This window comes from Apteryx rowi, unplaced genomic scaffold, assembly GCF_003343035.1.
Source record: "Apteryx rowi isolate R43461 unplaced genomic scaffold, aptRow1 scaffold_922, whole genome shotgun sequence".
Taxonomy (NCBI): Eukaryota; Metazoa; Chordata; class Aves; order Apterygiformes; family Apterygidae; genus Apteryx; species Apteryx rowi.
The window spans coordinates 155,093-182,146 of NW_020451230.1; the positions used below are offsets into that span (position 1 = coordinate 155,093).

Genomic DNA, 27,054 nt, shown 5'->3' on the forward strand with positions numbered 1-27,054 from the left:
CATGACATGATCGGGGCATGGTCTCGCTCTCAGCTTGTTCAGAGTTGCTTCATGTCTGGTGTGCTGTTGAGTCTGTCTGCCTCAAGTGAGTTAAACAGTTTAAAACTTACTTTTCTCTTTATTTTCTTGGAAGCCCTAACATGTATCTATCATGCTGTTTAAGTAATAGAGTGTTCTTAGCACTGGAAGATAGGAAGCCAAATCCTGGATGAAGATGTTGGTCTTCAGAGCTATCTACCTTTAAGTCTACTGAGTTCAGTACCCAGCTCAACAATAAATTGTCTAGAAGACCTCAGACAAATCCTTAAATATCCCCTGTGCCTCTGTAAAACAGGAATAGTATCTTTTACTTCATGGTATGGCTAGAAGATAAGATCAGTTAATATTTGTAAGGTTCTTAGCTTGGTAATGCAAGCCATGGAAATGCCTAGGGAGCTGGTATCTTTATTTGTAAATGGAATTTGCCTTCGAATGGATTCTTCTTGTCTTATGACTTTGTCATTGCCAAAAAGTGCAAGATTAAAAGCAAAGCGTGCACATGAGCAATGGTGTCAATGGAATATAGTGATGCAGTCAGTGCAACTATAAAGCGATAGTTTTAAAAGGTGAGAGACTGCAATGGAATTTAGGCAGCTATATTGTCATACCAAGGTCTTTAAAGAGTTACGAAATGTAATAGCTACCAACAATTTATTAAATTTCTTTAAAATATAAGACAAGTCTATGAAGAGTTAAATGCTCTCATAAGGAAATGAACAGTTGGCAGTACTTGAAATGGGCCAATTTGTGTACCGGTACTTCTCAGAACTCCAGATCGGTATACTGACATGATTTTATTGTCCGTATACCTGAAGGAATAGCTGCAATGGGTTTTGTCCCTTCTCTTACCACAATTTTTCATTTTACTTTTTTTTTTTATTATGATCTGCTTGTTACTTGTTCAACCATTGCCAAGTTAGTATGTCTTTTCAGAGTTAAAAGATTTCAAGGAAAAATTAAGACTAGTATTCAGGAAGAAATTCAGCGTTTGCTAAGTGCGCTACCTATCTGGTTGTTACTAATGTTTAACTGTTAGCAGCTTCAGTTATTTGATGGTCAAAGTTAAGCTGGTTAGTTTGAAGGTCAAATAGGAAAATAAAGAAGATAGACCCTTTTCTAAGTTCATCCTCTAAAATAAACTCCACCTACTACAGAGGTTTATGAGCTGAAAAATTTGCTCAGCTGTTATCTGCAAGCTTACATGAAAGCCAGTAAATTAATTAATTCCTCTCTTTCTGAATGTTTCCTTTGCACCCAGGAGGATGCAAAGGCTAGATTTTATTTTTTAAATGAACACTGACATTCTGAATTAATCCTGAAAAAATTATAGTATGCCAGGTCAGTGCTTCTCCATTCCCCAATTCAAGTTTCCCAGACTTCATTCATGCTTATACTAGTTAAATGAACTCAGCCGTTCTGCTGCAAGAAAGACATGCACTAAAAGTCAATTTAGCATGCTAGAATAAGCCTCTTGCTTTCCAACAGTAAGTGCAGAAATCGCTGCATACCATCCGTTGTCATTTTCCGTGACTGCCCTGATGTTGTAGTTAATCTGAATCCAGCTGGCAGCGTTTCCGAGGAGCCGGGCATCATGCTGATTCCGTGCACCTCACGCGGAGGAAACTGTCGCCGCCAGGAGGGGCCGCGTCTGAAGTTCTTGTCATCACTCTGTCAATGCACAGGTTTGTATTTGATAAAGCCAAATGAAATCTGTGATTAATTATCTGGCTGTCTGCTGTCTCTCCTGCTATCACATTGATTTCACAACAAATACCCTACTCTGTTTCATTGCATCCAATAACTACCATGCTTTTGAGATGCTCTTGCAAAAGCAAATGCTTTAGAAATATTAAATACCAGGGTGGAAAGCTTTACTTAAATCTCTTGCATGATATAGTAGAGGTTTTTAGTGTCAGCTAAATTGGAACTTCCTTAAAAGTTGGATCTCTTTCAAATGTAATGATAGAAAATACCGTGGTGTGTTACTGCATTAGGAGGCTTATGTAAAGTGCTAATAAAAATTAAACACTCATGTGCATGCACAGAATTTATAGGCATCCCACATTTTGGGCAAGTCCTTAAAAGTTTTACTCCTCACATGCAGAAATCCAAGACTTGAACATTTTTTCACTGGACTCGTACCTTAAGATGAACATTTTCTATAGGTGGATTTGAGATTCCCCATCCTGGATAATTGCCCCAAATCATACTCTATTACATCTTGGTTATCTTTAAGAAAAGAACAAACACACTTTTCCTTTTTTTTTTTTTTTTTGGGGGGGGGGGGGGGGGGAGGGAGGAAGGGTGTAACTGTCCTAAAGAATAGGCTACAGAGGCTTTCCCCCACTTGCTCTGGTTGGTGCAGCTTCTGCTCCTTTCTGCATGTTTTCTCTATGGAAAATGTTCATTTAAGGTAAGGATCCAGTGCAAAAAATTTAGTATCCAAATGATAAAAGAATTACAAATATGTAGCCAAAAAGAGGTTACTTTAAAAACCTTGATTTTGGCATTTCCTAATTTTTTACAGCTGTAACTGACTCTAACAATGTATGAATTAACATATCTTCAAGCATTGCATTATATTTTTATAAATATTTTACTGTGATATTTTATAAATATTTTAAACAAAATTAATTACTTCCTCAAGTCGTCTTTCAGTTCCTAGTGCTAAAAGGTTGTTGTATTCTCTCTCAAGGATCTGCCGTGCCTAGAGATACCAAAGGAAACAATTAAAATGATTGAGGATGTATAAAAAATGATAATGTCTACAGAATAACGAGAAATACCATGAACAAACTTGCCTGGGTGTTTTGTGTTGGAATCTGTAATAATAAAGCTAAACTGCTGTAATCAAAGTTTTCGTCAAGTGCTATAAGTGAACCATGTACACCACTTTCTAGAATATTATTTGCATATTCTCGTAGGCCAATAGCTTGTATCCAGCGTATGACTCGATCATTGCTCCATACCAGCACATCTGTAAGGACATAACATGGGTTCAGTCTCCTGAGACCTGATAACTTTCAAACTGTAGAAGTCCATGCATATAGTTGTGCATGCACTGTAGATGTCCTACTGCTTTATTTTGTATATGAGGAATGATAGCAAGCTATTAATATAACTTTAATGGCTTCAGTATCTCCTATCAAAACCTGAGGTGTGGGAGTATGTGATCTCTGTGATTTTAGCCTCTTTAAGTTAAATGTTTATTCTAAACTATATATGTTTCTGAAGGAGAAAGGTGCTCCAGAAGGCACCTGCAGAAGACAATTCCTCTCACTCTTTTAGATACCTATTGCCCTTTTCTCTTTATCAAGTCTGTAACTTACAGAGAAAGGTGTCTCACTTTCAGACAGCTGTACTTAGTAAGTAACCCAAAGAAAGAAACCTGAGAAAGTACAGCGGTGTCATTACAGACACACGCACACACTCTCTCTCTCTCTCTCTCTCTCTCTCTCTCTCTCTCTCTCTCTCGTAGGCAAGATTTTACAGCTTAACAGTGAAAGGGAGCAGAAGAAATATCAGTTCCTTAAGGCTTCACTTGAGAGATTTGTATCAAACATTTTGAGAGTCAGGTCAGCACCTGCCGTTTTACAACATGCCATAAAGCAAATCATGAAGTCACAGTTTTAGAAACTACTTTTGCTTCTGAAGGCTGGTCCAGCTCTTAAGGTCCATGCCAATTATAAAGCTAAGGCAACAAAATGAGCTATAAAACCATTTTGGAGAATCTGGCTATTAAAAAAAAAAAAAAAAAGACTCCAACCCTGTCTGTAAGATTAAAAGAAAGTTACTTATACTGATCTTGTGAGTAGAAAAAGTAATATGATGTTTTGTATTGCTAAGTGATCAGACTTTTTCCTGATTAGGGATCCGCAGAGGAAGTAGGGCTAGCATAGCTGGTCCTTGGGGCAAGCATCCTCCATCCTGGACCAAGAACATCCCAAACTTTGGGATCAGGCTTGGCTGAAACACAGCATGGCAGCCAGGAATCACTGAGACCAAATCCCACTAGGAACTGTGTCTAACTGGTGGATGGGTAACAGGGACAAGGCTAGTAGCCCCTATTGAAAGGAGGGCTAGCACTAGAGCAACACCAGAACCTGAGACTGATAACCTATTCCTCTGCCTGAGTCCCCAGCTACACCAGGCCAGGCTGACTGACACTGGGGCCTCAGTGGCCAATTCCAAGTCTTTGCATTAGTACATGCCATCATCTGAGTTGAGCAAGCACATGCTTTCATGGTAGCCATTCACTCCTCTGTAGTTCCCAGTTTTTCCAGCTCTTCCCATCAACATTGTGCTTAAGAAGCATTAACTGCTGTCATTTTCTAGAGCTTGCAATGCTTAAAGGAATCAAAGGCTTCACTTCTGACAATGGGAAACAAACCCTTATTGTCACATGTAAGAACCACCATATGGTGAGCTTGCAAGTGCTCTAGGGAGCTTTACACAGAAAAAAACCTTTTTAACCATCTGTTAAATCTTTTAATAAGCCCAGTTCCATTAGGAACTAACCTTTTAGATGAAAGCCTAACAGAGAGCAAAATATTAAACTGTAAACTCAAAGGAGTTCATTTTCCTCCAACTGCCTCAATGGTCACCCCTCCAAGTAACTTTGACTGTGAAACAGATTTTTGAAATAAGAAATCAAGGGCAAAGATTGTTCAAAAGCGGGAATGTAGCGCTAGGGTCCCAAGTCCTCAGATTTCCCTGTGCTGCTCCCAGCAAGTCCCACTGAAGCTATTTGGCCTTCTATTTCTGCGACTGAGGGAGGCTGGGATGAGATCTGCCCCAGAATACAGTTTAGCAAAGTGTATATAGATCAAACCACCATTCAGAATTACAGCCCCAATTTAGCAAAGTACTTAACTGTGCATAATTTGAGCAGGTTTTTTGTGTTCTGAAAAGAGGGATGGACTTATGTAAGCTTTACTTAAAGCACATGCTTAAATGATTTGCTAAAATGGCATGACAAGGGGTTGATAGTGTGAAGCTTCAAAAGAAGAAACATTCCCAGTATTCATTCCCAGGAACTATCACCTTTTATTTCATGCTGACTCATTTCTCTTCGCTTTTCCAGTTCTTTTCTATCATAATTCAACCTCTTTAAACACATGATTCCATATTGCAAGCTTGTTCTGTTATTTAAAGAGAAACATTTACAGAGTTAATAAAAATAAATTTGAAAATGGGAACATATTTAGGATGTATTTCCTTCATTTCACATGAGGTGTTTCATGGTGCTCATGTAGCAAATCTTGAGGCACGTGGGGAGAGCAAAACCATAAAAAGAGCTCCACAGACTTTAAAAATGAAATGGGCAAAACCCACATGAAGACATTTGAATAAATGATCTAACGTAAGAAACCCAAGCATTAAAAATTGTATTCAGAAAAGGTAAACCCTTTTGAGCCCACTGAAATGTTTTGTCAAATCAAGCCTTACAAATAAGTGTTAAATCAGACAGTAAAAAAAACAACCCCCCCTCACTTCTTGTCATATAACCACAATTTCCCCTAAAGCCTAAATGACTGTATTTCCATGTCTCCAGTTTAGCTTCCTGGCTATCTCCCTAGATAACCAAACCAACTGTCAATTCGCTCTTAGTCCTAACAGCTTTTGTGTGTTGCACACAACAGCACTTCATTATTATGAGATCTCTGACCTTCTGATCTCAGTCTACTATGTTCTGACCCTTTAGACCACTTAAGAAATTGTTACTATTTATGTACTGTCAAGGCTTTACTTATATATTAACAGCTCCCTGCTTATTTCGGAACTATCTATAACAATTTTTAGTTATGAGAGACAAACTTGCAGTGCCATTGCTATTTCTGAAGGAACCTTTCTCAGGTCTGATTGCTGGCCCTTGCTTCCTGTGGGGTTGGCCAAGCAGGAACAACAAAAAGTAAGCGTTTTTACTCTGTGCAGCACTGAACCCTACACCAGGCACACAGAAGTCTTTAAATGTGTAGTCTTTATGCAAACATACCGATGAAAGCTATCGACCATTTTTAAGTGCACACGCAGATCTTTCTTTGTCAGATGATCTAACATCCTTGCATCTACCAGGCATTCCATAAAATAACTGCGGTACTGAGGTAAGCCCAGACTGGGGAGCCATTCGTTACCTATCCATTCGTGGTTCATGTCGCCATAAGCCAGGGTCTAGAGAAAAAAAGAAAAGGAAAATAATTTGTTTAGGTTGTTTAAGCCTGTACCACACAACGAAGACAAATATACACTATGTTTCTGTCTAGTAAGGCTTCTCAGTTAGGAAATTTGACTAAGAACAGTGTTCTGGTTTTGCATTATTTTATCATTTGAGTTGTAAGCCACTGTGAGATATTTGTTACTAATAGCAATATTTTTACTTTGTTTATTTGTATATTTTGTTTTCTAGCTTTGTACAATTTTAACAATTGTTGTAATAAGAAATTACAGTTTCAATTTGGAAACATGATACAATCAAAATTTCATTTTCAAGTTTCATAATCTTACTGGCTTTCAGTAGAACTTCTACTCCTACAGCACTTACGCTAGGCTTAAATTTGGTAATACAAACTTGGCCCCTGTGAAACAACTGAAGTTTGGGCCAACCTTTAATGGGGGCTTTGATTTCCTCAATAAGATCTAATGACTGATCTCATTAACGCAGTTCCTGCTTACACACCTGTAGTCCTTTGGAGACAAAGGTTAAATTCAATTGTTTATCAGCCAGACTTACATGGCCTGCCTTCAGCATCAGTCAGAGCAGCTGACCTAACATAGTCTAAAACAAAATATTTGCTACTGTAACCAGCTCAAAACTAAGTGCATCATACGCAGAGCTCAATAAATTAATTCTTCAAGATAGTAGCAAACCAGATTCATCCTAGAAGCTAGCATGCAGGCACAGAGCTGCTTTAAGGTAGAGCTGAGATTTCAAAAGCATGAAGAAAAAAATACCTTTAAAAAAAGCATGTTGAACTACTTTTTATATGGGTTGCATAGCTGGGATGCAAAATATTTACAGTCTAGTCTCACTATTGTTAATTATTTTGCTACTGCTAAAGCTTAACAGAAAAGAGAATTCATAAATTGCAACATTAACACCTTCTCAGGAAGATGGTACTCAGTTTTTGAGCAACATTTTGAAGTCCAGCTATCTTTATTTTTCTGTACATCTCCTGGCATTATAGACAAAAGGATAATACAGTATGAGTTGGGTATGTTTCCTGTGGGGGAAAATATAATCCCCTCATCTCTAATTCTTGTGTGATTTTGAAGGGAAAAGGAATGCCCTAAGTAAAGGCAGTAAGACTGTGCAAGTCCGTGCATGTATTGTACAGAGAGAAAAAGAGGCTTAAGAATATTAACATTTGATAGCCTAAAGTGATAAACTTTGTTCCTAATTACACAAGACTATTTGTAGACCGATACTTGGGCATGATTTATACAATTGTGCCTCTGACTTTTCTAAAAAAATCTTGTATAATTTTAGAAATGTTAAATCTCAAACTCTTCTTGGGATATTTTGCTACAGACTGCTCTCAAAATCAAGGAAAATCTTGTGATAAGATGTGGGAATATAAGGAAGTGACCTAACATGCCTACCTCTGTGACCCTCCTGTACGGCACCTGAGGCAGGGGGCACTGTCAAGCCTCCCTGTCTGGCCTGATGCAAAAGCGTTTTCCCATCTTGTGAGCCACCACGTGGGAGCGGGTCACTGCACAAGACCTGACTCAGGGATGGGTTTCAGGCCTCCCTTCAAAGCTCGGCTGTCCCCCCTGCACTTTTCATTAGATGTTACTCCAAATGAAAACCAGACATTTCCATGGTTGGAAAATGCTTTCCACTGGCATTTGGGTAATCCCAAATTTCCTCATTCCTTTAGGGTTTTTCAGCCCATGCAACCAGCTGGCTTCTGGCTAACAAGATATTTGCAGCTATTTCCTTGGATCCTCTTTTCTAATTCCTTATCATCCCTGGGACATTAACAAATCATTAATGGCTGGCCTTGTGTTAAGGCCCTGAAAAAATTACGCTGTAGAGCAATTACAGAGCAATTTCATTACGCTGTACAGCAATTTCTTTTTAGAAATATATTTGCAACAAATGTACCTCTTTGTGCTTTACCTAGCAAAGCTGTCCAGAGAATATTTTCTTTGTATTAGAAGAACTGTAAAATGTGCTAATTATAATTCAATAGTTGTGATAATGTCACAATACTAGACTCTTCTCTGCCTACTGATGCAAGGTTAATTATGCTATTACTCATTTTCCATTCGAAAAATCATGCGAAAGGGTCATACCTGAGCCCAGCTGCCTTCTTCAGACTCTTTCTGTGTTATCAGCAGGAAGCAATTAGTAAAGCAGGTAAAAAGACAATAAAAATGAGTTAAAAAGAAGATGTGATTTTCATGCATTTGTTAATCTTAGCACAAATGAAAACATACACATAAAATGTGCTGATAAAATATCTGAACTCGTCAGTGGCAGTGTCCTGAGCTAAACTACCTGAAGAATTACAAGTTAAGACGAAGAACGTAAAATCTTAGTAGGGCAAATCTAGCTAGGTTTTCAAGATATAAAATCTTTATAGCTTGGTGAAACTTTACAGCATTGTCTCAAGCTCTTTTTATAGTTTCCCAATCAAAACACAGTCATTTGTTTTCCAAAGTTGAATACTAGAGAAACTTTTTTGTTTCTATTTAAATATTGCAACATTCACAATAAAAGTTGTGTTTTTGTGAACAGTTTGTGAAGGAACTTCTTATATAATATTTTTATGACAAAAATAATATATTGCTCTGCCTGGCCAGTTAACCAGGACCAACTCTATTTCTGGCCAACTGAGTGTTGTTATATTGGTATTTATCTTTACCAACAATAATAAAACTGAAAAGCAGCTTAGTTGTAAAAAAAGAAAAAAAAACATACTGATGAGAATTTACTTCATGAATGTTTGTGAGAGTACATTAAATAGTAGAACAAGCATAAAATGCTAAGAAATCAGTCTTTACTGCATTAAAATTTAGGTTTAGCTCCTTCCCCCACTATTTATGGATCGGGCTGACTGTAAAGTTTTCGAAACCAAAAGATAGGGTTTTCACATATCTCACTATAAGATTATATCGTCTTTTGTTGTTAGGGAGTTGTTGTTATGAAGTAATGAACTGCTAAAAACAAGACAAAATAACATATGTTCCAAGGAAAAGAAGACAATTGGAATTGCTGACTAAAATCTATTAATATATATTTATGTCTCCAGTGAAGCAGGGAGAGATTTGCCAAAAATAAATAAATGACACACTCCACATGTCCTAAATCAATGAACATGAATACACTGGTATGGACAGGAAGACTCAACTCTACTGAAAAGACTGAATTGTGATTATGCACCTTTCTCAAGCCTTTTCTTGAGTTATTTCCTTATGTTTCATCAGAAACAGATGAAGGGATATGTTGCACCTGAACTGGCTACAAGTTCATTTTACTAAATGAGGTTTCACACTGGCAATGAAACTGTAATGTACTGTAAAACTCCAATACTGCTTTTAGGTTGTTACAGTCTTTGTGACTGCAATACAGCTTGTATATTCTTCTGCAGAGAAACGCCATGATTGTCCTTTCAATTCAGTTTCACTGCTCCTTTTGCCTTTCTAACTGCATGCTTGGGAAGAGGATATAGCATCCGTGTAAAAGCAGATACATCTTTCTTCTCTTTCTAGCACTGCAATACTGTTTAAATGAAATTGGGAAGACTAACCGTTTTAGCTGGAGCAGCAAGATTTTCCATTTCTTCATGGGTCACCCAGACATTGCCTGAGGGCTGTTAACAAGGCCCGCAGGGAAGCAGGTGCAATCCGCATTAGGTAAGCAGTGGTAAAGAAGAAAGGCAGCACCACTGTAAGTTAACAGCGTATAGCATCACCGTCAGCACAACCACGGCCTTGCCTCTATCGAGCTGCAACTAGAGAGAACTTCACACAACGTGCTTGGTCTCTTTTCTTTACAAGACTCTGAACAGACGTCATGGATTATAGTAGCTAGCACTGATGGATGAAATATTTAAGCCGGCAGAGTACCGTCCCAAAGGAAAGAGTAAAAATTAAAAGTCAGGTTTCACACACAAGCAGCAAACGCAACCTTTAGGTCATAATTCTGTCTGGAGGGAAGCTTCCGTTCCAAAAGATTTTCCAGTCTAAATATTCTGCGCATATCACACGCTCATATTGTAATCCGAATAAACATTACTTCCCACACATTTCTGAAAATCAAAAATGTCATGAGAATTCATTTGTAAAACTACTTTTCCCCATCCTATTGTTTTCAGTCAGATTATTGCTAGGACAGTGAGACAAGGAAGGGGGTGTGTGTGGAAGCCTGCTGTGCCCATAGGGCGAATGGTGCTGTGCTTTCCTGAGAGCTCAAGTAAATTAACTCCTTTTCGGAGCAAGAGAGAAGGCAGGAAGACTTGGGACTCAGAAATGCACTTTCCACAGCAATGCCACTTTCTGCTGCCAATTACTCAGGGAGAAGTCAGAAACAAAGCAGAATTACTCCCAATATTTATAGTTTGAATGTACTGGTTTCTCCTGTCACAAGTGTCAATTCTCTTACGCTTTGAATCAAAAAAAAAAAAAAAAGAAAGCAATGAAATTTGTTTAGTAATTCAAAGTTGTGTTGAGTTTATACTGCTTTACTTAAGTAAAACACTTGTATTATGGTTCATAGTATTACCATGGTTATAAGATATACAACAGTTCTGTGGGGAGAAAATATCAGATGAATACCTAATTTTTAAAGAATTTTAGCAATGTGATGATAAAATGCTAGTCAACAGGAACATTAGATTTCTGTTGCCCAGCTTCTGGATCAAATGTTGAAATCCCTTACAGGTATTTCAACTCTAATTCCCACCAAAATATTCTTAATAAATTCTATGAAGGCTAGAGATGAGGGGAAATATGAATATTATTATTATAATAATCTCTAATATTAGAAGTCTGATCTGCACAACTTGAGTAGTAGTCTTCGTCCTTCACCTCTTTGCCATGCTTCCTATCTGACCAAGCCTCCTTATTTTTCTTATTCAATATTTTTGCTATAGTGTCTGTTGCCTCTTTCATAGCCACCACCATCTGGCTCTCATGAAACTCCTCTTTCTTTACTTTGTTTCTTTTTCTCTCCAACATTTTTACCTGTTTTTCTTCATTGTCCAAAAAAATGTGCTGTTTATAGCACACACATTCTCACTCTCCCCCAATGTACTTTGTTACTCTTCTTGCCTCTTTCCTTTTGGGCCTGTATCTCTGTGTTTCTCCTTCGCTTGCCTCCTTCCTCTCTGCTGCCATTCTCTCCCCTCTCTCTCCCTTCCCCCAGAAGGCATACGCTCCACTGCTCCCTTCCAGACTCTCCCTTCTCACCTCCATTTACTGCTGCTCTTAAAATGAAAAGTATGAAGAAACTTAAGTCAGCAGACTTGGACTAGGTAATGTTTGAAAGGATGCAAAAAAAGGGGCATAGAAACAGGACTCAAGAGACTTGTGTTCTTACATTCCCTCACCTCCCCCCCCCCCCCAAAAAAAAAAAAGGCTGAGTGAGAAACACAATTTGATTTCATTGGGAGAGGTGACTTGAAGAAAGAGAAAGGCAAAAAATACAAGCAAAATTACAAATAAGATGCTCAGTACTGATCATTTAGGTAACATCAAGGTTAATCAAAAGCACATCTTAAAAAGAAGAATATGCACTAAAGGAAAAATATCAGTGATCAACAATCAAGACTGTGATAGACAAGTACTTCTTGCCTCTATAGGACAGTTCACACTGATTTTGAAGTGTGTGTTACCCGAGCTATGAGCCGCTCTTGTGCTACAAGAGTCTTTCTGCATACTCTTACAGAGGCAAGTGGGAAAAAAAGTTAGTTGAACATGACTCACTGTTCTGGATGTTGGAGGTGCTGATGGACTTGTAAGAGATACCATCTCCTGGATTGCAAGGCGGAGTTTCAAGCGATGAAGAGGATTGCTGATCCCAATCTCTCTTTGAATCTCAGTATCAGACAAAGCAGACATAATAGCTCCACTCTTCACGTTGGCACGGCAGGCAGCGACATACCAAGCCGGCATTCCTAGCCAGAGCTGTTGAGATAAAGAACACACCCATTCAAGCATGCTGCATTCCATGAAATTAGTCATCAAGGCACCTATCAGCCTGAATAAGCATCATAATACACACAAATGAGAATGATTATCATAATCTCTAATAATATGATATTGTTTCAGAACCTTTGAAGTTGCCGTGACTTCCTACGAACACTTTCTGTTGCTTTCATCGTGAACAGAAATTTAAAGCAAGGGATGTTTTAAATTCTTTTTAGAGCTATGCATCTCCATCACTTGGGCTACTCCTTTCCTGGGCTTTCAATGAGCAAAGATTGGCACAAATCACTATTGCTGGAAAGCTGTTTGACAGTCTTACCACATACAAAAAACAATCGAATAGGAACTTAACTAATTTTTTTACTGTTGTGCTAAGATAGCTTTCTCTCTCTTTCCATGTTAGTCCCTACAGTGTGCTTGTGGGGCACAAGCTTATCTTTCTCAGCTTTTATTTTCTTGGTAAAAATAAGCCAAGAGCAGTGCAGATGCCCAGCTTAGCGAGACCTGGGCTTAGTGCAGATCTGTCTCGTAGGTCGTTACACTCCAGCTAGAAATTCCTGCCATTAAAATGTGAGCACAGCTGTGGCACCTTTGGACTCAGCAGATACGTACCTGCCACTTCACTCTTTTCCTTTCCTTACCCTAGTCTTACTAGCTTAGGTTAGCAGCAGCACCTTGCGCTGACACGGCCTCTCGGTCTTTCCGTGTAAGAGGGAATCTGCGCTTCCAGCAGCCCTGCCTGGCACCTACTCAGTATGAATTCTGCTAGGTTTCCTCTGCTTTCTCATCTTGCACTGCCTCATTCCTGTGACTGCGAGTCTTTTCTCCCAAAGGACATCATTTCCATAGTAGGTATACCTATACATGGCAGGTTTTTGTCACAGAATGAAATACATTCTGCTGTAGAGAAGAGGAGAACATAAGCAGTGAATTCCACAACCACTGAGATTTTTGGGGATAACATAATCAAAAAGACAGACAGACCTACTTAGGTGCTTAACTCTAGGGGACAGCTGACAACCGTGAAACTTGGGAGAGTAAGATACTTTCCTGAGAGTAGCCCTCACCTGCCCTCTCTCCTCACCATTTGCCAAATCACTGTTGTACATGGGTTGGTGCTGTGAATCACATTTTTTTAGTATATAGTTCTCCCCACTGGGATGGGGAAGCGTGATGTATAATTTAAGATTTCCACTGGGCAGCAAACAGCTAGTATTTTAGATTTTTTGACAGACTGTTGTAGTACATAAATCACCCTTCACTACTTAACCCTTAATACACCTGGATATATATACTTACGTATACATAAAATATATGTATATACTTATACACCTACATAATTATTTTGAGTATCAATCTGTTGTATTTCACTGTACCATATAGTATTCCTCCAAATATGAATTATCAAAAGCACTTGTCAAATGTACTAATTAATTACTGACGGCCTATAGTAGCATCTTATTTTATCCTATTGGAAACCTGTTCATCGGCCTACAACACACTGATACTATGTGATGGTAGTCATTATGCCCTACATTTTCAGAAGTTTCTATTAATTCTGGATAGATAGCCATTAACAACTACCTGTGTTTGAATTTCAGTGGGATAGAGCATATATGACTCTCAATGAAGTCTCTGAGACCTCTATTTCTCCGTGCATCTCAAAAAAGTCACTCAGAATTAGCTGTTTACATGATTTTCAGATTTTACTCTTAATAATGGCTTAAAAGAGAACATGATGTCAAGGAAATTATTCAAAATATGCCACCAGAAAAACCAACAGTAAATCTGGAAAGCAGAGACAAGTAGAAAGTTTTTTAAATTTGATTTCTAATGGGATAGTGAAATACTGAGCAGTTATTAACAAGTCTAAATCTTATCTGGGAAATACTAAAAATACTCATCATTTTTATATCACAGGAAAAACAGACAGAAATGTAAGACTCCAAAATAGCTAATACAGGCTTTTCTATACTGACTCCTGGTGTATCAGAAAGCTTGAGGAATGACTGCATTATATTCTGAGAAGTCCTTCCCACTGATGGGATGAATGACTGCACTCCATCCAATGCTAGTTTGAACCTTAAAGACACAATCCACTTCCACCTAACTGTAATGAAATAAAGTTTCATATGGCTGTGACAATCAAAAAATGAAAATAAAAATTACGTAGATCACATCCCTCTGTGTTTAACAAAGGACCATGAGAAAACTGCATAGCTTTAAAATATACTTAATATCCTCACTTAATTTGATGTTAAATTCTTTCCTACATGCACTTGAAAAGTAGGAAAGCTTTAATAGTGGGAGTTGTTCACCCTGAAGAAATAGATTCAAATGTTTGCTGCTCGTTAGCTAAATTAGTTCTTTAGCAAACAGCTATCTCTATCAGAAAATGACCATTCAGGTAGACAAAGCAGTCTCTAGGAAGAGCACACACTCATTGTTCTAGGCAGAGAGATCCACATATCAGGAGTGATATACTTTACCAGAATTAGTTAAGGAGCTCCCAGTTCTTAAAACGTACCTCAACAATGCCTATGCTACATACAGATGACCAGAATAAATGCTAAGGTTGAAAAGTTAAACCCTGAAACGTTTGGGAATGTCACAAGGCAATCACATTCACTATTTTAACTTCACCCTTTTGCTCTTTTAATGTTAATTTGGGCTTATATTCCATGATCACATATTATGTTTTCCCCAGGAGGGTATGAAATGCACGGTGTCCATCCGCTGACTGCATGCATCAGCTCATTGGATAAACTCAGTACTTCTGCCCTCACACCTTTTCATCATCAGGATGCAACCTGCATTGAATGCTACATCATAAACTTCTTCATGGGCACTCCTGTGCTGCTCTCATCATATTTCCTGAGAAGTTCATATACATTAATTTCCCTTTACAGCCCCTCTCTCAGACAATGGGAAGCATATCTTATTTTGCAGCTAAGAACTGAAGCAAAAAAGGATCAGGGCTCAACTTGTCTCCAGACTGTCTCCAAATTTCAGATTGCCATTTAAGACATCAAAGGACAGTTTTTTTCTGAGAAATGTACAGGCCTTTGTATGTTCACCTTTCCAGACAATTAGTTTTGATTGTAGTAGTGACTATTCTTGACCGACACAAATCTGGCTCTCAAAGACTCTCAAAGTTATCTGAAAAAGTCATTAGTAGCCAAATCAATATAATGAATCATCCTTATTAACAGAGATTGTTTCTTTTGAAGGAAGGAGGATATCATCCCATTTTCCAAGGTAATGTCAAATGCCTTTCTGCTGTTTTCATTTCATCTTTTACATTAGGCACCTTCAACAACTACAACGTGATGCAAACTTTTGTAGAGTTCCCCATCCTTTATTTATTCCCTGAGTATACTAGGCCCTGTGCTTTTGGGCACACACTTCTTACTGATTTCAATAGGAGAAAGTTCAAACTCTCAGCAAGGGTAAATCTTCTAAGATATCCCCAACTGGTAAGTGATCTCAAAACTGCGGACAACACAGTGGATGTGCACTGGGGTACTGAATGAAGGCTAGAGGGGGACCTTGATAGGGGACACTTCCCAACATTAGGGGCAGCGTTCATCTCTGAGCTAATCCAAAATTATGTATGAAGACTAAACTGTCTCTGTCATCAATGGAGAAGAGTAGCTACTTCCAGAGAGACTGAATGAACACATTGATGTGTTTTTCACCCATCTTTCTTTCTTAGATGCTATCTTAAAATGGGATGACTCATTCACATAGCTACAATTAGACGGGATGAGATCCATCTTGACTTTGCCACCTCAGCGTTTCATATAGCATTTTCTAGCTACTTTTGTTAAAGTTTTAGAGGGGGGTATTTTTTTTTAAGAAGGGAAAAACCCAGCAAACTGATGACACCCACAACAGTCATCAGAATAGGTGGGATTACAAATCCATGATATAGACACTTGTTTCTGGAGCCAGCAAAGAGCTTGTAGCTGCATCAAGCTGATATTGCCTTGCCCTGTAAGAGTGATTCTGTACAAGTATAAGAAAAATGCCTTCTCCCCTCAAGATCAGGATAAGTTTTGGGGGTTTTTTTGAACTGTTTCTTCACCTGAAACTACAGTTCACAGCTTTTGTCAGACAGGGTGGATAGCTTTTCTGAATAAAGTATCTGTGGACATATTCCAAAATCCATTCATCTAGACTCACTGAGATGTTGAGGGCAGCCAAGGGAGAAAGAGAGAATTCACAAGAGGGTTTAGGTAGGCTTCACAACAGAGAGAAGATGTGATTTTGCCCCTTTTATTGTTAAGTTAGAATAGGAATGGGACACTAGGACTTGCATTTCCTTCCTGATTCACATCCCTGGAAATAATCTGCGGATAGAATAATTGCCAGGAAAATGCCCCTCTCATTTGGCTATGGCATGTGGGAGTCATTTTACAAAGTCGTCTGGTGAAGATATTCTATTTTGCATAATGCATTCACTAGAGTCGGGGCTGAAATCCCAGAGGTGCAATCCTCAAACTAGAGAACAATTTTCTGCAACCTTCTCCTAACAATATTTATTTTCTCTAAAAGTGTAACAGATGCAATAGGTGAGATAAGGACAGACCATCCCCTCTGAACACAGGAGAGCCCTCTGCAGCTACATCAGATTTTAGAGATGAAGGATCTGTCTCATTCAAATCAAAGAGATTTCAGCATGGATCTCCCACATCCCATGTGAAAGTGCCTAAGGGAACAGCTCTTTCTGTTTTGAATGATATCTAAGTAAAAATATAATGAGAAAGAGCTGATTAAGAGGACAGAATATAACAAGTTCTTTAAATTCATTCAAAAATTCTGAAGATGTAGGTTTTGTGTTAACCTCAAATAAAGTTTAACAGCTAATTTTTGTTTTTTCCTTTGCACACCATCCTACATAAACACAGGCTGTGGATTTCACAGATATTTAGGGACTGAGAAATTATGAGATTTCAGAAATTGGGAGTTCAATCACAGTTTCAGTAGTAGGTCACATTCTAGTGATAATAAACCTTTTTCTTTCTGTCCCTGTTCCCCTGTAATCCTGTCTATCTTTTGTCAGCTCTAGTCTCTGATTCATACTGTCTAGCATCCAAATCTGCTTAGTGCTCATGCCACAGGGAACAGGGGGAGAGGAAGTGAATTTTTTTAATTGCCTCTTTTAGAACATATAAGGACAAAGCACACCGAAGCAGCCCACAAACGCGAGCCGCATTTCCGAGATGTAATTCACACTCACCTCCAGCCAGGCAACCACCGTTGGCCCATCCCACTGTGCAAAAGGCAAACCCTTTCTCCGAGCTTCTTCCAGAAGTTCATGCCTAAAAATGGGTCAAAAAATGTTAAGTATGCACAGGTATGTGTAGGGATGATACAGACACAGTCATGCCTTGCTGTTAAGGGTAACAACAGTGAAGCACAATGACTTGCCTTTATGTTTGTAACCTTTTCATTTTAAAAGACACAGAGCTGTAAAAACAACAAAAACAAGCACTGTAGTTCTTTCTCCTTTGTGAATATATTCCTTATTCTGTGCCCAGTTGTTTTTGATTCTTTTTCCTGGTTTGTTTTGCCATCCTTTTAAACACCTAGCTTATAAAAGGAGAGGTTTCTGTCTGTCCTTACCTGAAGCAATAGGGCATTGGGATACCCCATATATAAGGATCAGCCAGATAATAGAGACAACGGGGAACAGAGAAAACTGAGGGATTCCTCCAGGGACTGACTTAACTGTGGTCAGACACTGACCCAGAAAGGCTTTATTCAGACAGAAACTGCCAAATCCTAGACCTGAGCTAACCTTGGTTGTTAGGATGTAACAGGGTCTAAGAGGTCTCTGTTTGAAGCACTACACCCTGCCGGACTAGCTATGCACAATTCTGGAATCTCTGGAGTACAGCTATTCTGCATCTTAAATAAATCATCTACATCTAATTAAGAGCTGGCTGTAGCTTTATTAGTTTTGTGTTAAAAACATTTTTAATTGCTTATAGAAAAAAAAGTCCTTTACTATATATGTAGTTCTCAAAGCTTAAAATTCAATTTTAATACAGCAGAATATTTGGAAAAGTTATGTACAGGTCAGTCAGCCAAACTATCAGGAAAATTCTCTGAATTAAACACGTTAAACAATTTGCCCAGACATCTAACAGACTGCTGTTGCAGTGCAGAACAGAAATAAAGAACCCGTTGTGGTAGCATAGAATAAGCAGTCCTTCCAAAGTCTTCTTTTCTGATATTAAACAAAGTACTTCTAGCTGCCTCCTGCTGAGAGAAATACAAAAGAACACTCTCAGCAACAAGCAGCAGTGAAAAACAAATTAGACAGGGACTATGCTAATGTAACATTAAAATTTGCTTACATTCCCTCATAATAAGAAAATCTTGGAACTACAGCTTCAGTTTTGCTCCTTCCTCCTTTATTACTACAGCCTTTGTGATTCACCGATCCCTTGGCAATGCTTCCCTGCCTCAGCAGCCCTTCAAATACATGTACTACACAATCACAGCAGATAAAAGCAATGGAGTGATCTTACTTGTAGGGAGTGCTCCTTTGGGGATTTTTGCATTGCTGAGGGACCAGACTGTGGGAGAATTTGGTTTTAGTAGAAAATGGAAGCCAAATAGCAATTTTGCGTATTTGTTTAAATGACTTGCTCTATATATTGATAGAAAGACAGCTGCTCTGTTTCTTCTATAGCACTATAAAATACTACAAGTACTTGACAGCTTTGCTGAAGCTTATCTGGCTTCTCCTTCCACATCTTTGGCAGCCTACCTCACCCTTTGTCACTCAGCGCTCCAATGCCAGCCTTACTTTCTGCAAAAGCAAAATCCCCACTCAAATGAGAAAGAAAACCTCTGGGTGCAAGAACAACATGTTACCTCCAGTAGCTGGTGGACGTGCGGGAATCCTGTATTCCCAAAGAGAAAAAACACTGAAGGCCAATATAAGCCCACAGACGAAGGCTGCTCAGTGCAGCAGCACTTGAGACACAGGGTACGCTCACCTCCTGGCTACGTGTAGGTGACATGGTGGGTTGCAGCCCTTGGGGAGAGCAGGGCCCCCCCAGCAGGACCTGCTCCTTCCCATGCTGGGCCAGCACTGCTTGAAGCCAGCCCTGGCCCCTTCTGCCCACTGGAGGCACCATGATAAACTGCATTAGCTAAGGTTTCCCCTTCTCTGGGCTGTTGTCTTCACCCACCAGGGCTGAAAGAGCAGGGTTGGCTATTGCGATGGATAAAATCCCTGCGTGACCACAGGAACTGAAGAAGCATTGTCCTATACATTACTTTAAGTTCTTGCTTCCCTGAAAAATTTGCTCGCCTTCTGTTGGGACCATACGGCAAGTGTTTCTGGGAGTTCCACGGGGCTTTTTACACTTGAGCTAGCCTGAAGCTTGGTTTGGAGACCCAGCGTTATTCAAGTGCTTCTCAAACAAATATATATTTCCAGAGTAGGAAAGCACTCCTATTACTTTAGAGACTGTCTGGCACCCAGAACTAAAGCAAAATATAGCTCTGGTTATTGATTTTGGCTGAAGAAAATGGGACTGGGCCAGAAAGGGCATGCTTTATATAAATGCTATGGCCAAACACTACAACTTACAATCCCAAGGGTCTTGGAAAGTGGAAGAAAAAAGTGTTTTGGTTTCAAAATATATTTAATGTAATGCTAAACTTCATTACATACATCCATAGCATGGGGAATGCAGCCATCGTAAGGCCTGTGCCTCACTTAACTCAGTGGAATACTAACAGGATTTTTATACTATTTATTTCCCTTAAAATCATTTTATGCTTCAGACCTTATATTTCCTTCCCATAGAGGTTTCATTTAAACACCTCTCTAATATTAAAGTTTATATAAATTACATTTTCCTTTTTTAACACTGTTCTTTAGCTACTTTTTGATGTGCAACATTACCCGAACCTTCATTTTCTAAACCAGAACTAAAACCAGACTTTCTGCTTCCTGACCAAAAGAGATATCTTTAGCTGTTGGTCATAGCAAACTCTCGTCTTTTGATATGAACTAACATCATTAGAGAAAAAAAAAACCCTCTCTACCACAATAGGTCATAAATGTAGGAAAAGCTATGTATTATTTTGATCAATAGTGAAAATCATCATAAAAATGAATTAGGTAATTTGAATATTTTAGAATAGAATTTGGATATTTTAGAACTGCCCGGATGTACTGATGTTCTCGCGGGATAGTCAGCAGCTTGCTGGATCTAGCAACAGAAAATCCCCAATTGCAAACAGTGGCACCTACAGCTCCATTTTCCTTACAAAACCAGACAACTGATCAGAAGGGGAAGAAGAGACAAATAACCTACATGAGTAGCAAAATAGAGCTCATCACTCCCTCTTCCTTTCTCTACAAAGACAAGGTTTAGCAACGGTGAATAGCATGGTAGAGTCCTGCTAATTTGGAAGCTGATTGGCTGGGAAATGTGGGGATATTCCTCTCCTAAGATTTTGTCAGGAAAGTACTTAGTGTAAATTATAATGTGTCCACTTTGCATTGGTAAGGAGGTAGAGAATTAAAATGTAATTACTTCCATGCTCATTTAGTTTTTTAGTAACATATGAAAACAAGCCGATAAGGAAGAATTGACATTAATTAGACTTTGCTATAAATAGTATTATTTTGCAGATAAAGCTTTAAACTACTTACTACTACTGGACTGAATTCCAAATTAAAGTCACATTTTTAAAGGTAATATTATTACTGTTCAAGAATAAAATCCTCTTCCTGAAGACTCTGTGGGAATAACTGTAATATGCTATTTAAAATATGTTGTTACTTATGTTCCTCACCCTGAGCCTGGTTTTGCAAAGCAAGGAAATTTCATGAACACCATCACTTAGCATTCATCCAAGGTTTGAGAGATGCTTGTATTTATCTGTTTCAGAGAGAATGCTTCCAAGCCATTTTCTTTAGCATCATTCTTCCCAGCGCCAGGAATGACTGGCCAAATTGTCATCAACATACCATAAGATTGTTACTTTTGCTTCAGTACCTCAAAACTGTGTTTAATATGAGCAATATATAGAAGAGCTGAAAGTGTAACTGTCTCATACCATGGGGACTATGAATGCTCCGTATCCATCTGGACATCACAGGCGCATGGGAACAAATGGAGGGAGGAATGAATGCTGAGAGCGAAAACTATGTCATAATCCATGAAATTTCCTGTTTCCTATATATTCTTCCCTTACATAGGGCAAATTCTAGCTCTGTATCAGCAGCCCTCAACAATTCATTGCATAAAACTTAATGAACTTTATTTAAAAGATAGGAATATTCTTCACATAGACCTCATGTGGAAAGTTACCAAGATCTTGCTTTAAAACCATGTCATTCAATGACATTCAATTTTCCTTATGAAGATGAAGCTCCCTCCATGAGGTGAACAAGAAATAACAGTTTAGGATGTTCTATATACATCATTCAAACACTCCGTGTAGCATATAAAGCAAGTCCAATGTGTCTTAATGTGTCTTAATTAAAATGTGAGATAAATTCAAAATGAGGCATGGTGCAATCAAAGGCCAAATTATGTTAGTAGTAAAGTACAAGCAGAATTAATTTAGAACTTCTGGCTAGCGGGCGACTTAGATTCCTACGAAATGGCCTTGACTCATAGACGTTTTCTCAGAAAGACAACAGAAGAAAGAGTAATACCTGATAAAAGAACCTAGCAGACCCTCCATTATTATTATTACTACTATTACTACCATCATCACTATTATTATTATTATTATTATTATAAGTACTAAAATGTCTAATTTACAACCAAATTTTACACAATTGGTTTCATGAAGGGTAATAGACAAAATATGCTGTGTTCATCTGAATAATCCTATGAATTCAAATTAAGATTAAACGCATCTGTGCCTCTCTGGAAGAATGACAGTGAGTACAGCATGTCCAAATCTAACACACTCACATTCAAAGACTCCAAAATTCAGAAGAGAGGATTTCTAATAAATTAAGTTGGCTTTAGATTTTTATTTTTGCTATTGTCATTTTAAATATTGTCAATATTTAAAGGAGGCTAGAATCCTGTATCTAAGGTCAGCATATGACAAAATAAGGTAGCTGAATTTGTATAAATCAATCATTATGTTAAATATCTAATATAGATATAGTTACATTTTATCCATTTATTTCCTCAAAGACTATAAATATTTTTAAAGTATAATTCAAGCCAGGTTTCCAATGGCTTATAAAAATGACATTGTGAAAACTTCATGTACATTTATACATTTCTTATTCTACATCACATTTCATGGGATGTATGAAAAAAGAACTTCTTATAGAGACTCAGACTTCATATTGCCAAATAATGTTGATTTAATCTAATCTAAAAAGGTCTATCTGACTTGTAAAGACTGTCCTAATTAAAAACGGAGTAAGATCTTATTTCAACTTCTGATCTTAAGTGACCCGGCTTTTAAATCACGTAAAGTCATCATTCTTTCTCCTTTTTGGTACTTGCTATAATAGGCAGACTGGGAGAAAGCAGTGAAGTTCAATTCCCATTTTTACAAAACTCACATATCCAATTTTAAGAAATTTTCAGGGAAGAATAACTGAAAAATGTAAATAGGCATAAATCAGAATGTTAATAATAAATATGTTTTAAAAATTAACAAAACAAGGAAATGTACCCTTAAATTTAATATCAGCACAGACAACACAGATTGGGAAAGCAGATTTAATAATGCTGTAATGATTCTATATAGGTGCACACTATAAGTGTGCACAAGCTGAAGGGCACTATTCTTTTTCTGAATTAAGCTAAATGAAGCATGTTCAGGAATGCTGAATAAGTAGGATAAATAAAGACCTTAACTTTAAATTAGAGCTGCAGAGCTATTATTTAAAAAAAAAAGCCTATGAAATAAACAGATGCATAATACATAACCTTGCAATCTTCTACATCACATTTCATGGGATGTATGAAAAAAGAACCTCTAATAGAAGTGTATTCTACTACATGCTTTGGAGACCTCTGAAATTTCCAGGTTGATTAAACTTTATTAAATCTGGCTTTGTAAAGCCATTTCATAACCATACATTTTAAATTAATTTGGCAACCCTTGTTCTCTTTGAGTTTTTCTGTTCTTAGAGGCTTTAGAAAGTTATAGCTCATACATACTTTAGAAGCATTGTATGCATGAAATTTTCCTTTATGAGCTTCAGAAACAAAGAAAAAATAATATTTGCACAGTAGATCAAAGAGGAGATGTCAAAGTTAAAAGTCTTCTTTAAACTTGATATCAGGTTAGCAATTAAAAAAACCTCCAAACTTAAAATACATGAACTGGTGAAAAGAAAATAGTGAAGTTACATATGCACAAATGAAAATAGTATTGTACTACATGCTCAGTATGAGAGGCTCACACAGAAAAAGGGATTTGTGTACTCTGGATTACAAAGGTGTTTAGGACTCTCTCCTCTGAGATTTAATTCAACAGAATTTATGCCTACATCCATCTGTGAATCTAGGCCTTTACTCTTACCGATTTCCCACTGACAAGCTTATAAATGCTTTTGTGATTCCAGGCTTCAGAAACACCCCCAAATGCATTTATTAAAAAGAAAAAAAAAAAGTCATAATTATCTCCAGTTAGTTCATCTATTACATTAAGGTCTGCTGAGGAAGTGCTGAATTTGTGTATGCTTTCAAGGATTACAATTAGTCTGCATACTTTGAAAATTTTTGTTTTGGTTAGTTTTTTGCATGGTTTTGTTATATAAGGTTCACAGAAAAACAAAAACAAATAAGAAGAAAAAATAGAAGATAAAACATGGTGCTGAAAATGAGCACGTTCAGCAGCCATGGTGCTTTAACTTACCCAGATATGCTTTTCATGAGATGAAGAGAGATGAATGGAAAAAAAAAAAGCACACAAATGTTAATGAATATATGTCAGTCCATCAAAAAAAATCACGATAGATAAAATAATAGCACTGTTATAACTATGGAAATCTTTCTAACTGGTCTTTGACTTTTTAAAAGAAGTTACATGCTCTTATGAAGAATAAACGAATCTTTCAAAATTACATTATCATTAGTGTTGGCTGTTTATCAGGCACCACTCAGCACAGCACGCTTACAACACATATTTGTGCCAAAGATCTGCAAACATCATGAATATGGAAAATATTTTCAAATCAAAGCATGTTGCCCAAATTTGAATAATTTCATAATGATTTTTGTGTAACACAAAAATCCTGAAAAATTCAAATGTAGCAAATTACCGTAGATACACAGTAAAAATAAGAGTGGACTATGAACCAAGATTTGCTTTTCCACATGCGCTTTACCAGTATTTTAGCAGAATGTCCTGTGGTAATTATAAATGACCTAGACTTGTTTTTCTGAAATACGCAGGAGATGTCATGCACATAGATAGCTAACTTTTGTTACTGTTTTCACGCTGCATAGTATGTCTGTTTGAGCAGTCATACTAACATTAGATGAGTAGCAATACTAATGCGAGCGTTTTGCACTCTAGGTAACCTATTGCTGCCAACATAATTGACAAAAGTTTTTGTAGGAGAAACCAGGATGCCATCACTGACAATAAAATTTCTTCAGCATCCTTTAACTGCCATCATAAAAAAAAATATATATATATATGCCTGTTTTCATGTACATATGTGTTCGTGTGTGACGAGCAGAAAAGATGGGAGAAAGGAGGAGAAAAAGTGAGATACAGAAAAGCAGATGGAAACGAAATAGAAAGAAGTTATACACAGAAAGTTTAAGAAAAAAAGGGAAGGGAAGGGAAGGACAGTGAAGGTAAGCAATAAATATAAAGAACAAGAACTATTCAAACAATTACCAAATCTGATGGAGGTACCACTAGAATTGAACGTGCACATATGATTTTGGGGCAAAATCTCTGGTCACACTCATTTTCTACCAAGCTATTGCAAAGACTGACTTGAACACCTTTGCTGGAGAAGCCCTTCATTTTGGCCATTCCAGGGTCTATTGAAGCAGAACACCTATTTCTTACACCTTCCTCTCAATCCTCCTTTGGATATGGGGGGAAAAATAAACACGGGGGTTAACTGTTGTGCAGGTAATTTTCTGGTAGCTTTAATCAGCTGGCAGTTCAATGCCACCTGGGGATAACCCACGAGACCTGAAGGCTGTGCCAGTCTCCCCCGTTATAGGAGCAGAGGATTGAGGAACATTCATTTGCTTCCTCATGGTCTTGTCTTCAGAGTAAAAAAAAAATCCAGCAGAAAAAAACATATCTCTAAATTCTAGCTTTCACCTTTTCATAAGACAACTATTTTATCATGACATTATTGAAGGAAGATAAGGATTTCCCTTAGATTTATATTATACTATTAAAGATATGTAGTATTTTTTCCTCTGCTGTGTTTTATCTGTTCTTCCCTTAAACCCTAATTCTACATTTAATCTGATAGGATATTTATATCTGCAAGAGATCAGAGTTTAGGGAGCAGTTGCACGTATGAGTGCATATGCTTATATCTCAGATTGTAATAGATGGGCCCATATGTGTAGATAAGACAGCGATTGGGACTCCGATCTATTTTTGTTTAATTAAAAATTTGCAACTAGTTGATACAAATATCTTTATGCTGTATGGGAAAAATAGAACACAAAAATCCTGGCAAAAGGAAAAATATTATATTAAAAATACAAGACTTAAAATTATGGGAGAGAAACAGAAAATATTTATGTCCTCAATAAAATATACTGTATCCAATTTTTCATTATCAGAATAGTCTGAGTAAGGCTTATGTATCCTCTGCAGAATAAATACATATATTCATTTGTAATGATAAGAAAGGAAGGAAGTCTCCAAATATCTAATTTCATAACAAGATTTCTTTTTTAACATGAATAAAAGATATTGGCAAAAAGCTTGTATTGACTAACTATTTCTAATGCTCTTTAAGTAAGTGTAAAAATATATTCAGTAAAAGAATGAGATTTAAAAAGAAAATTCATCTTTATGTATGTCTCAAGGATTAGACCCCAGCCCAGCCAAGAGAAGGTGATGGTGGATACTGCATGCAATCCTAGACTTCATCAGAACACTGAATAGTTCTTCTTCCTGAACTGGAATGAGAAAATAGCAAATAATAAGGACTGAATACAGTTTTCTTTGCTAGAAAGGGAGGAAGAATTAAAGAGCAATCTGAAAGCTACTAACTACATCAGCTAATTTCTCACAGATGAAGCAGGAAGAGAAGAAATTAAATGCATCATATTAAAATTATTCTTAAGAGCTAGTGTAAGAAAATAAATCATGCACATTTAGGATATAATGGAGTTTAAAGCATTAAGTATACAAGAATATTAGATGGATAGCACAGAAAAAAGACCTTAATTAATCCAATTGGATTCATTTTTCCAAAATGTGTATAATTAAGAAGCTCACTAGAAACAGCTATTTGTATACTACAGAGGACAGAGATTATTTGTAGTCACAAATATTCTATGTCAAATTCTAATTGCAGTTGCACACATAAAACCTATTCTAATTAAAGGGCCATTGTGTGGAATCGAAAGGAACTAAATGATGACTACAGTGTTCAAAGTCTTAATTCCACAAAAAGGTCTAGCTAGACATACTTTCAAGCAGCCTGTTGACTGGGGACCAAAACTTCAATTTTCTGCAGGTAAATCTAAGCAGAGTGTTCTGTTTTATTTAATTGATTTAATTTAAATGCAGATTACTACAACATGTGGCCTTGTTTTTGCGACTTTTTTTCTATCATCTCCTAATATTTGGAAAAATTATACAAATAAAAAAATACAAAAGAAAAGGACATAAGCACTATTAGGAATT

At 37.4% G+C, this 27,054-nt stretch overlaps 1 protein-coding gene across 1 annotated transcript in view; it reads right to left on the reverse strand.

Moving 5' to 3' along the window:
- PPFIA2 (PTPRF interacting protein alpha 2) overlaps nucleotides 1-27,054 on the reverse strand; it is a 58,195-nt gene that overhangs the window by 4,091 nt on the left and 27,050 nt on the right. Inside the window, exons 12-20 of the mRNA XM_026091779.1 lie at nucleotides 17,435-17,516; nucleotides 11,971-12,171; nucleotides 9,335-9,337; nucleotides 7,372-7,386; nucleotides 6,035-6,210; nucleotides 5,083-5,180; nucleotides 2,841-3,016; nucleotides 2,678-2,746; nucleotides 1,548-1,707 (exon numbers count right to left, since the gene is read on the reverse strand). Of these exons, the coding sequence (XP_025947564.1) occupies nucleotides 1,548-1,707; nucleotides 2,678-2,746; nucleotides 2,841-3,016; nucleotides 5,083-5,180; nucleotides 6,035-6,210; nucleotides 7,372-7,386; nucleotides 9,335-9,337; nucleotides 11,971-12,171; nucleotides 17,435-17,516 (980 nt within the window). The remainder of the gene's footprint in view (nucleotides 1-1,547; nucleotides 1,708-2,677; nucleotides 2,747-2,840; nucleotides 3,017-5,082; nucleotides 5,181-6,034; nucleotides 6,211-7,371; nucleotides 7,387-9,334; nucleotides 9,338-11,970; nucleotides 12,172-17,434; nucleotides 17,517-27,054) is intronic.